Raw genomic sequence first — 12,312 nt, forward strand, 5'->3', positions numbered from 1 at the left:
AAGAAGGAAAGAGAAGGAAGGTCAGTCTCTATTGGTTGGAGGCCATAAAGTGGCGTAATTTACGGTTAGTACCCGGCGGATTAGTGGTGTAAGATCGGAAGGTGGGAGGAGCCCACTAATGAAGCCATTAAGGTGTCGCAAGGAGAACCAATATGGCCGCGTTACATTGTAATGCTAACGCTCGCGTCGCTCACGCTAATGGCCGATTGTGTGCGTGTAGCGCACACCTCTCTGACTCAACCGACTTGCGCTTGATACGCGTTATATGGAGATTAGCGGCCAGCAGCTTCCACCGATTGAGCGCGGGTATAAATATTTATTATAAACGCAGTAATTTATCGACAATTAGGTGGGATTTATGGTTACGCGGCCCATTCCAGGGGCGCGAGCGCTCGCGCTCGTTAAAAAATATTTGATGCTACCAGGCATAATTTTGAGCGCGCCGCCGCGCAAGTGGCTACTTACTGTCAAGTCGGCACAGCGGCGGATCGAAGGCGGCTTCGAATTCCACCACCCCTCAAGGCAATCGTAGCAGGCATTGGTGTGATAATTTAACACCTTCCCGAGGAGCGCGCCCATTGAAAGCCTACTACGATCTCCGCGTGTGAACTAGATTGCGTGATCTGGGGCTCCCAAACGGAGCCTCCAGGGAATGACACTTGGTCGACGAAATACGCTGATTTTCGCACTTTGCGGGCAAACACACACCCGGGGTCTTTGATGATGGGAAACAAGACATCGATCGATCGTCCGAGTCTGGACGAACCCACACGCTGGGTGTGTGTACGGGACCAGCGGGAGGTCCGATGACGGAGAGACCTGCTACGGTGAAGTCTCGCTGTTGTTGTCTTGACCGGGATGATTGCTAAATTAGGTTGTTAGACTGACAGGTCGGTTCTGTGATGTCATTCTGGAGTGGTTTGAACTCGAAAAACCTAACCTCGAAACTGTTTTGGTAGCGCTTGCGTTACAGGCGTTACTAACGGTATGAACTGTCAAACATTGTTTACATTTGTTAATCGCTGAAGCCGTCTTTGTCGATTATGATAAAGTCAATAAACATTGTATTTTGGTAAAATCACAGTTTATTAGCTTCAACCGCTAATGTCACGATCACCTTATGGTTGACGGCTTGTCTGGCAGCGGGGCCATATGGGTCGATCCGGGCTAAAACGCAATTCGTATAGGCCCCCAAAACCAAAGCTAAAAACTCGATTCGCCACCTACATTCGAGTAGAAGAACTTTGGAGCAAGGTTACGTTTACGTTTTTGCGCGATAAGTGCAAAGGCGAGTGAAAACTATTTTAAGGTTTTTTAAAAGAAAATTGATCTTTTGTAATAAAATAAAGTTAACAGGAGGTAAGAAAAAAAAAGTTCTATCGATTGACTTTTTGATTTTTTTGCTAAGTTGCCTTTTTCATTGAAAATTCTGAGACCCGGATTGAAAACGCGAGAATGAGGTTAGATTGCAAATTTTGAAAATCATTCCAATTACCATTTTTCAAGCAGAGCTTTGCTTTTATGGTAGTAGTGCCTTTAAAAAATATTTGTCCACTTGAATAATCTACATTCTCAATTGATTAGTTAGGTTTTGGTTGATTAAAACATTCCCTTATTTTGAATCAGTTAATGAACAGGTTAAATCGGCCATCACAAAAATATTTTCGTTTATATCAATTAAGCTATTTATTTCTTACCTGAAAATGGTATAATTTGCTATTAATGTCGATTTTATGATGAAATAAAATAATTTCAAATTTTAAACCAACTTACTCGCTGTAGGTTATAATGAAAACATCACCCCAAGTTTCAGCGCCCTCTAGTGGGGGTTAATTTTGACGTTTGATTGCCTATACGATTCTGATAAGATTCCGTTTCAGAATTCGAATTGAACTGATTGGGTGGCAGTGACGTACGCTGGCGTTACGGCCGTTACTAGCGCGGTTAGCTGTCAAATGTTTGTTATTGTTTACAATTTGTTTTTTTTTGCTCTGCCGAGGAAGCGTTCATCCATTACGTAATGAAAAGTTTTGGAATTTTAAAATCATTTATTCCATGCACATAAACAATAACTTAAGCTACAATGACCTTCTGGTTGACGGAATGTCCGACCAGCGGGGCGACGTACTTGGCCTCAGCCAGGTAGTTGTTGTATCCGTAGCCGTATCCGGTGTGGGCCACCGGAAGTCCCCACGGGGCGACTTTTGCGATGGTGGGCTGGACAAGGGGCGCGACCTTGCCGTACCATCCGTTGTAGGCTGGCGTGGACCACTGGTTGACTCCGTACAGGTAGGCAGCTGGGTGGTTCCAGGAGTTTAGTCCGTTCCAGGAGTTCAATCCGGTCCAGGAGTTGAGTCCGTTCCAGGAGTTGAGACCATTCCAGGAGTCCACGCCGTAGGTGGTCACTGGCCACGAGCTTGGGACATGTCCAGCTTGGGCGGCAACGGCCAAAGTGGCGACAAACAGAGCGATGAAGGCCTATCCAAATAGATAATTGTTGTGATGTGCAGTTGTACAAACTTTGCTGTAGATTAACTTACGTTCATTGTTTCACGCTTGGTTGATTCTTGGACGAAGTTGACTATCGAAGGAAGAGCTGCTGGCGAACTATGCTTGGCAGTGTCCTGAACCGTGATTTTATACTTTTTCGATTTCGAATTTTGACAGTCACTTACGGTTAAAGAACTTTGTGACCCAATTAAACTTACGGTCAACGATACGGTTGGATGGGTAAACTTGGATCAAATTGCTTTCAGGATGCGTTTTCCCAAGAGGTATAAAACCGCTTGTACACGCATTTGTCAGCATAGTTTACCAGCAGCTCCCATCGATCAACAAGTTCGTCAAAAAATCAACCAGCCGCGAAACAATGAACGTAAGTTAATCTACAGCAAAGTTTGGACAAAACCAATCAAATTTCTACCTTTTGCAGGCCTTCATCGCTCTGTTTGTCGCCTCTTTGGCCGTTGCCGCCCAAGCTGGACATGTCCCAAGCTCGTGGCCAGTGACCACCTACGGCGTGGATTCCTGGAATGGTTTCAACTCCTGGAACGGACTTAACTCCTGGAATGGACTGAACTCCTACAACGGTCTCAACTCCTACAACGGTCTCAACTCCTACAACGGTCTTAACTCCTGGAACCACCAAGCTGCCTACCCGTACGGAGTCAACCAGTGGTCCTCGCCAGCCAACAGTGCCTACAACGGATGGTACGGCCACGGCAAGGTCGCGCCCCTTGTCCAGCCCACCATCGCAAAGGTCGCCCCATGGGGACTTCCGCTGGCCCACACCGGTTACGGCTACGGATACAACAACTACCTGGGAGCCGCCGCGGCCAAGTACGCTGCCCCGCTGGTCGGACATTCCGTCAACCAGAAGGTCATTGTTGCTTAAGCTATTGTTGATGTTCGAGGAATAAATTGTTAAAAAATACAAAAACTTTGTGTTACGTAATGAATGAATGCTTCCCCTTTGTAGAACAAATCTAAATTGTAAACAATAACAAAGATTTGACAGCTGGCAGCGCTAGTAACGCCCGTAACGCCAGCGCTTTTGCAACAGGGTTGCCAAACTTGAACAAAATCATCAAAGTTTGATAAAATGACACATTTACACTAAACAAGATCAAATCAGGGTGCCTACACTTCGATCAATCACCATTAAACCCCATTTTCCTTACGGTTATCGATCAATTCAGCGCCAATTTCAATAAAAACCCGCAAGATCACTTAATCTCGATCACCGGCGACAGCCGGGACGATCAATTCCCAACCTTCAGCCTAAGCGCCATCAGGAACAAATCTCGGACAAATGTCATTGAGTGCAAAATTCTAAGCACCTCACACCACTTAATACAGGGGGGTGTGCGTGTAGGTGGCAGTGGTGCCATTATTCTAATCTGCAAAATGACACCCTCAAACAGTGCTTTTCACGCGCTCGTTTTCATTATTATGGACATTAAATTTATGGCAAAATGAAATGGCTTCCCTCCCTTCCCAGGCTTGCAAGTAGCTGGCGTCGAGCTGGTTGCCAGCGATGGTGCTGGTCAGATATTAATTGAATAAGCTGATTTCTTTATCTAATCTTGTTTCTGCAGAATGTGGCCGCCAGAGGGGGGGAAGGGCACCTGACTTTGTTTGGATATTGCAGGGTAAGCTGAACCAGGGTTGAATTGTTGTCACTTTTAAGATTGTCTGGCGGATAGGCAAACAGAAGTTTTGGGAACCCTTCCAAGATTTCCGTTTGACAGCTAAGGGCATCTCTACCGTGGGTGGCTAAAAGCGAATTTCGCACCGTTTTGACAGCTACGCAGGGTTGCCAAAACCTCTGCGTAACAAAGTAACTAACAGCCTATAAATTAACCATTCGCCACCAGCTTGGCATGTAATGTGTGCTGCCATATTTGTGAAGTTCTAGGCTTAGACTAATGGAACTGGTTACATGAATTCAGAATCCGACGAGGTGACCACGCGAGGTGTCACTACCTCGGCATCTTCCGTCCACCAGGTGGTGCCAAGTGTTGAAACAAACGACTGCCGTCGAAAAAACAGAACAGCTGCATTGAAAACCCCCGAGTCGATAATTTATATCGACAGGCCCTCAACGTCCACTTCTAAGTGGACGGCAGTTGCGCCGGGCCAAGCCCCGGTTGGAACGCGAATTTGCAATTTGTACACACGTATTAAAAATGGACTGTTGATGTATGATCGAGTCGTGGCGACAACAACGACTGCCCTAAAGTGGCGAACGGCCTTGCCGGGAATCTCAGGCCGCTGCTACAAAGTTAGTCGAAGGAGGTGTTGAACGGCGCTTTTCGAGAACTCACGATGAGTTTGGAATGATTTATTTGCTCATTATTAACGGTCTGGTAGCTCGGCGACAGCACACACTCGAACGGGATTAGACGATCGGGCCAGATGTGCGCGGCTATCGAGTGACTTGGCAGATATTGAACTTGGAGTTGGTGTGTAATTAAACAGGAGGATAGCTATAAATATTCTGCACCGCAAAACATGTCAAAGGTTCAATTACAGCGACCGTTACAAGCCAAGTTCTTGGGATGTTCTTGGACCAGCTATTGCAGGACACTTCAGAACAATGCCGGACTAATGGCACCCTTGGTCAGCCTAGCGTCCACTCAGTTTCAAGAAGACCTCTAGGTCAACTTGAAGAAAGCTGTAAGCCGAAACCTTTCCAGACCCTTCAGCAGCTGCAACAGAGTTGCAGCGAGCTCCTCCAGTCCTCTTCGAACCCCGCGCGAACTAGTTCGCGAAGTTTCGAATGACAATGCAAGAAGTGCTGCCAGCTCGCGTAATTATCACCCCTTTGCGGAGTTGTTGTTGCAGCCCTGTCAAAGGTCATCCTCAACGCGACGCGGAATGTTGATGAGGAGGTTGTGTTTCCCTGATTGAATTACGAACGCAGAACTCTTCTGACCTTTCTTTTGTTTTGAACGAGCAGTCGTCGTCGACCGAGTTGGTGTTGGTTTCAGAGTGAGAGCACCCTGTAATTATACATCATCTTCCAGAGGTTGAAGCGACGACGACGACGAAGACGATCCATCACACGAGGTTCCTGGGAACCCGTTCTGGCCAGAACTGGCGGTAGCGCACTCGAAAGCAAAAACGACCACTCCAACCGCTGATTGATCTCACCCCTTTTCCTGTATCACTGCGGTTCCCGAGTGGGGCTTCGGCGCAAGAAACCACTTCTCGAGATGCTCAATCTTCGGGGAGGCTTTCGCGAAGACGACTCGCTGTCAAGAGGAGTCACTTGGTTTTAACATTATCTGACAGTTGCTGCAATTAGTTTGGGCATTTTTTGCGCGAAACGGTGCAAATTGCCAGCAAATGGATCTGATGCTTCTCTGGAGTGAATTAAGATCTTCAAAATTGCTTACATTTGTTTTAATTCAAAATCAAAGAACTGCGCTTGATTAGAAAAGTACCACCCTAGGGCTGTGCGATTGGCGCTGGCGTTACGGGCGTTACTAATATTACCAGCTGTCAAAATCACTGAAAATCAAATTTAGGGAACATTCTTGTATTACGTTACGCAAAATTTTATACTTTTGTCCTCCTCATTTTCGTTTCAAATTGTAACAGAAATATTTATTTTAGAAAAATCAAGAAAATGGAAAAAAAAACTTTAAGGTTTTAATTTGTGGATCAGTTTGAAGAATTTTGATTTTTGTGTCAATATGACCCATCAGGGTTGAAAGGGTTGAATGAAAAAGAAGCAGATATCAAGTTGGTTTTCGATTGCAAATGTTGTTTACTCCTGCGGTTAGTGACAGTTGAAATTTAAAAATCAGTAATATTTTTTTTTTTAAATATTTTTTTAAAAGGGCGAAATCTTGGATGTAAGCAAATAAACTGTCCCACTTGCTCTAGTGACAGTCCACGGTGTGTAAAAGTATGATAGACTGTTTGTTTACATCTAAGGTTATACTCTTTTGAAAAGTCATTACGGAAATGCAACTAAGCAATTCTCTGAGATTTCGGTAATTCAATTTTTTTTTTGTATTTTTTATCTGTCTGAAACTTGTTTGGTGCCTTCGGTATGCCCAAAGAAGTCATTAGTTTGTCCGTTTAATTTTCCATACAAATTTGGCAGCTGTCCATGCAAAAACGATGTATGAAAATTCAAAAATCTGTTTCATTTGAAGGAATTTTTTGATCGATTTGGTGTCTTCGGCAAAGTTGTAGGTATGAATAAGGACTACACTTAAAAAAGATTTTTTTTGGTGATCACTTTTTGTCACAAAAACTTTATTTTCAAAAAAAAACCATATTTTCAATTTATTTTTTATTTTTTGATATGTTTTAGGGAACATCAAATGTCAACTTTTCAGAAATTTCCAGAACGGGCAAAAAATCTTTGATCGAGTTATGAATTTTTTAATCAATACTGATTTTTTCAAAAAATCGAAACATTGGTCGTAAAAAAATTTCAACTCCATTTTTCGATGTAAAATCAAATTTGCATTCAAAAAGTACTATTAGGTTTTACGCCGACTCGGTTTTGAGGTTAGAAATTTGACAGCTTGGCTGCACTGTTTACATTTTTTGCACGTGTGTCTCTGTAAAAATGTGTGTGCGTGTGCGCTCGTGACGTCACGCTGTAAAACCAAATAATAAAATTTTCATAAAGTGCCCCGTTTTCAAGTTATAGTCATTTTAGGTAACTTTTTTGAAAATAGTCGCAGTTATTCATTTTTTAAATTAAAAGCCCATTTTTGCCCACTTTTGAAAAAAAAAATTTTGTAAAGCTGAGATTTCAAATACCAAATTCTCTATAATTTGCTTTTTTGAACTTTGTTGATACGACCGTTAGTTGCTGAGATATTGCCAAGCAAAGATTTAAAAACAGGAAAATTGATGTTTTCTAAGTCTCACCAAAATAACCCATCATTTTCTAATGTCGATATCTCAGCAATTTGCATTTTTTTCGAAGTCCGTGTTACGCTCCATAATTATTTATTTTGAAATTTGTATGGAAATTTTGTTACATGGGGGGGAAGCGGACCGCAAAACAATTTTTTGTGTTACGTAATAAAAGAACGCTCCCTATGCTGTGCAAGAAGCGTTGAAGTTACGTGGTGTTACCAACGGTGCTTTATTAGATTATGGGAGATCTGTAATTTCCTAAAAAATAATTCTGTATTTTATCTGTAAATATCATGTCAAATTCAGAGCCATTGAAGAGATTTTTGAATTTTTAACATCAGATTTAAGTTTTATACAGAGAAACATCTTTTTACGCGGGGGCGTTACGCTTTTTGTTTCGTAGATTTCTCTTAAATCATACAATATTTTTTAAAGATTCAAAAAGCGATTTGTAGATCTGAACAAAACCTAAAAATTGCTTTTGAAAGATTGCGAAAATGTTGCGGCGTTCCAGAGAAATCGACAAAATAGAAGAACGTAACGCATCGCGTTGAAAAAGGTTTCACTGTAATCATATTAAAGCAGTATTCAATTACTAAATTATTGAAAATTTTAAATATAATCATACTGATATTTGTAGTTTTTGGGATCAAAAAATCTGTCAAATACAGATGGTTGGGTGTTACGCTTTGGTCACCTGTCAAATGTTTGTTGTTGTTTAGGGATCGTCCATAAACCACGTGTGCTGCTATAATGTCGTTAAAGATATTTGTTGTTTCCTGTTGTTGTGATGATGCATCTTCATTACATATTAGGAGACCACTGTCAAACAATTTGTTAGGGAGAAACCTCTTTTTATGCGGAGGGCGTTACGTGTTGTAATTTGTTTTGGTTTGACAGAAATCGACGAAATAAAAAGCGTAACGCCTTCGCGTAAAAACTGGTTTTACTGTATAGAAAATGTTTACAGTGTTATTACACAAGAATCTCAACCTTTACAGTTGATGTCGAAGTCAGTGGACTCGGACAAATTCTGAGAAGTCGGAGTCGTTCCGTCAATGGGCGTTACGTCTTCGTTGATCGTGATGGAATCTACCAAGCCCAAGTACAGATAGCGAATATTGAGCAATTTTAATCTGCACCTGGGAAGATAATCTCATCATGATGTTCGGCTCAAGCGGTTTCTCAACGAGTCTGCAGCCCATAAAAATCAAGGTTCCGACAATTGCAGTCGTGCCGGACCACTAAACCTCCCGTCGATGATTGATTTCACAATTTCTGATCCTTCGATTGAATTCCCCTACTGCTACGCAGCGGCGCCACCGCAGCACAACGATCTCCAACGAGGCGCACATCCGTCGGGGCCAATTTTCGCCGCCCCAACACAACATTGTAGCGGAAGATTTCCCCTCCACTAGAATAGTAATCTCAATCTCGGCCGCCGCCCAAAGAATTACGCCGTACCACACGCTCTCACGCGAGCAATTCAATTTAATATCCTTATTATTTACGAGAGAAAAACAAACCGCACCAATCCGTGGCCATAGCGGTCGCAATCAAGACCGGCCTCTCCGCCGCCGCGGCAAGTGCCATTCCATTTAAGGTTGCACCACCTTGCAGCAGCGGCGGCGGTCCTTACCGAGCTCTTGCGCAGACGACCTTGCCAGCAATTTCGTCCCATATCACCTTATTGGGGGCCTCTTCTTGCGTGATGACTTTGTCGTGTTGTCTGTCGAACGGAGAACCTGCTCTCCTAATTAGAGTGCCCCCGAGTGGAGCGCCCCTGGAGAGCAATTCTGAAGCAGGTTCTCAACCGGAATGTCTATAATTGCGTAGATTGCACCTCTTGCGCGAAGCATTATACGTATACTTGCGTGAGGTCGAAGAAGAGGATCGTCGAAGCTAGAAAGTGAAGTTTTGAGACGGCTGCGTTACGTCACTTGAGCTTATTCCAGGGCAATTAACTCGATGAGCTTCACTGACCAAGTGCAGATGCTTTGAAGAAGAAGACTTTAGAGTTGATCGATTGGAATCATCGGCTAGCAGCGGGTTTGGTTGAGCGGTTAGGATGCAAATTAAGTGCGGAGCGTTAGAACAACTTAACTGTAGATGTCACCGGTTTTGTAACAGCCGATCAAGCTAACGAGTTGAACTACTTCCTGTTGACATTATTAAGTTGTGGTATTAATTAGCTACATCCTTCTTGGGACCATCATCGCGGCGCTTTCAGCTCTTTCTAGAGTAAATGGACGATTAGAATGATATTTAAATTTTATTTGCATTGCCGTTCTTAAGTTGTGATCAACTTTGTTGTGAACTTCAGCTGTAAAAACAGGTTCTGTTGACTCTATGAACGAATAAGGAACATCAGAAGTCAATTTCGGTGACAGAGACGAAGTCCCAAATTAGATCGATTCTAACAGGAACCTCCTTTGACGTGGATGCATTACACTTTTTATTTCGTCGATTTCTCAGAAATCAAAACACATTTTTGCATACTTCAAAAAGTGATTTGTAGATCTGCACAAGACGAATTGATTGCTTCAAAAAGAGCACAAAAATGTTGCGTCGTTCCAGAAAAATCGGCAAATTTCAAATCGTAACGCCTCTGCGTAAAACGGGGATTCTCTGTAGCATTTTTCGTGACTTGTAACGCCCGTAACGATAGTTGGCACATCGACATGCCCAATTTAGGTATGTACATACATACTTTGGATATTAACCTTCGGGAAGTCGCGTGTTTTGGCATTTCTTACAAGTGCCGTTACAAAGTGTGTACAAAGTACACGTACGCGACCTCCCGTGGGTTAAAGATTGTATTTTAAATTAATATCTTAATCCAATGAAATCCCAAATATATCCGGAATATACCTGGACTTTGAAATAATAGTAATAGAAATTCAATTAAAAAGTTCAAATTTTAAGAGCAAAGTTCTTTGTCATGTCAGTCATGTGGAAAATAATCACCGGCACTTTTTGACGCTGAGGCATTACGTTTTGTTTGTCGTTTATTGCACTGGAAGTAAAAAAATCAAAAAAAGTTTTAAGTTAATTGAAATATACCAAATACAAAGCGTAATGATTCCACGTACAAAAAAGGTCTTTCTGTTCAATCAAAATTAGTTAGAGAAACCCAGTCGGAAATGGCGAGCTCATTGGGAGCGTTCTTTTATTACGTAACGCAGTAGGGGAGAGGGGGCGGGGGTCGGATGCCGTGTTACGCTCCATACAAAAAATTTAAAATTTGTATAGAAATGTTGTTACGAGGTGGGGGGAGGGGGTCTAAAAAACCGATTTTTTGCGTTACGTAATAAAAGAACGCTCCCATTTCTGGCATGCGTCTGGAGACTTGCACCAGCTACAGGGTGGCCACTCAAGTCGGAAAATCGAGAAAGTCAGGAAAAAGTCGGGAATTCGCTAAAATCTGCCAAAAATCGGGAAAAAGTCGGGAATTTGTGATGTTTAGTCAGAAAGTCGGGAATTCCAAGCATACCAGCTCGAAATAAAAATCTAATTCTTAAATAATTTTGAAATATTTTGTAAAATTTTCAAATTAAATTCACTCAATTCTTCTTTGGCAACATGCTTTAAATTTAGGGTTCCTTTCCTATTTGAGAATGGAAAGGTTTTTTTAATACATTAAAAATTTTAATGAACTGAATGTATTTGACACAGATTTTTAAAATATTTTTTGATGAATCAACAGATTTTTTTGTTTTTTTTGTTTATCAAACATTACCTCTTATTCTCTAACTTAAAACAACAATAAAGTTAATAAAAAACATTAACATAATACATTAAAATTTTTAATTAACACTGAATGTATTTGACACAAATTTTTATAATATTTTTTGATGAATCAATAGATTTATTTTTTATTTTTTTTTGTTTATCAAAACATTACCTCTTATTCTCTAACTTAAAACAACAACAAAGTTAATGAAAAACTTACATAAAAATTGAGCATAAATTCAACGATTATGGCTAGCATAAACGTAGGATACTGTTCACTAGCGCGCCCAGCTCTTTGAGGAAGGTGGAGCAATAATATGGACGTTTTGAAAATGACGTCATAAATGAACACCCCCTCACCAAATTTAGAACAAATTTCTTAGGGAGGGTGGGGCAGTTGCCCCATGTTGCTCCACCCTGTGCACGCTAGTGATTCTGTTAATTTTATGACATCGATTGAATATTTGAAAAAAAAAAAATCCAAATTTTGGTTTAAGTTATTGCAAATATGTTTAAAGAATTTGTTCTTTCAAACATTTTACATAAAATAATTGTTGAAACATAGAATCCTGTCAAACTCGTTTTATCATTGAAGCTGTTAAATACTGACAACTAGATAAATCAACATTAATTCAAAAAATTAAATAACAAAATTTAAAAGGAATGTTTGTAAACTTTTTTTTGCGTATTCCTGGACATTTTCTAAATTCATTGAAATAATAATAACAGCAATCATATTTTAAAATAAAAAATAAAATGTAAAATTCAGTTATCTTTAACTTTTTGTAATTTCCAGTTGAAATGAAGTATCAAAAACTATACTTTTGCCAACTTTAAAAATAAACGTTGAAATTTTGAATTTGATTAAGTTTTCGGATATTTTTCAAAGACTTTTTTTATGTTTCTAATTTGAGTCAAAATAATGAGTGCTTCAATATTTGAAGGTTTTTTTTAAAGATTTTTTTTTTAAATTTCTGTTCTTGCGAAAATTGTCAACAGCTTGATTTTTTTTAACTCATTTAGATTTTTTTATATTGATATTGACTTTTTACAAAGAGTTTTTTGTTTCAAATCATTCTTTAGATAAGAAATGCCCATTATTTGAGATTCTGGAAAAGTCGGGAATAAGCCGGGGATTACAAAATGGGATTTGAGTGGTCACCCTGCTGACTCAGCTTCTTGCAGATTTTC

General features: G+C 40.7%; 2 protein-coding genes and 1 long non-coding RNA gene across 11 annotated transcripts in view; 1 reads left to right on the top strand and 2 right to left on the bottom strand.

The window, feature by feature from the left end:
- The window catches only part of LOC120419629 (cadherin-86C), a 238,083-nt gene that overhangs the window by 63,589 nt on the left and 162,182 nt on the right, over positions 1-12,312 (bottom strand). Inside the window, exon 1 of one of the 9 annotated variants that reach the window (XM_052706827.1) lies at positions 466-484. The exons of the other annotated variants lie outside the window; for them this stretch is intronic. The gene's annotated coding sequence lies outside the window, so the exon portion shown is untranslated. Of the gene's footprint in view, positions 1-465; positions 485-12,312 lie in introns of those variants that run through there. 9 annotated transcript variants of the gene reach the window in all.
- Positions 1-12,312, top strand: part of LOC120419635 (uncharacterized) — a 49,362-nt gene that overhangs the window by 13,415 nt on the left and 23,635 nt on the right. The window lies entirely within an intron of this gene.
- LOC128092609 (uncharacterized) lies at positions 2,074-2,760 on the bottom strand. The gene is made up of 2 exons (XM_052706831.1): positions 2,541-2,760; positions 2,074-2,478 (listed from the first exon to the last, which is right to left on the bottom strand). Exons 1-2 carry the CDS (start codon positions 2,544-2,546, stop codon positions 2,074-2,076), a joined length of 411 nt encoding a protein of 136 aa, XP_052562791.1. The 5' UTR covers positions 2,547-2,760.

This window comes from Culex pipiens, chromosome 1 (genome assembly GCF_016801865.2).
Source record: "Culex pipiens pallens isolate TS chromosome 1, TS_CPP_V2, whole genome shotgun sequence".
NCBI classification, from domain to species: domain Eukaryota; kingdom Metazoa; phylum Arthropoda; class Insecta; order Diptera; family Culicidae; genus Culex; species Culex pipiens.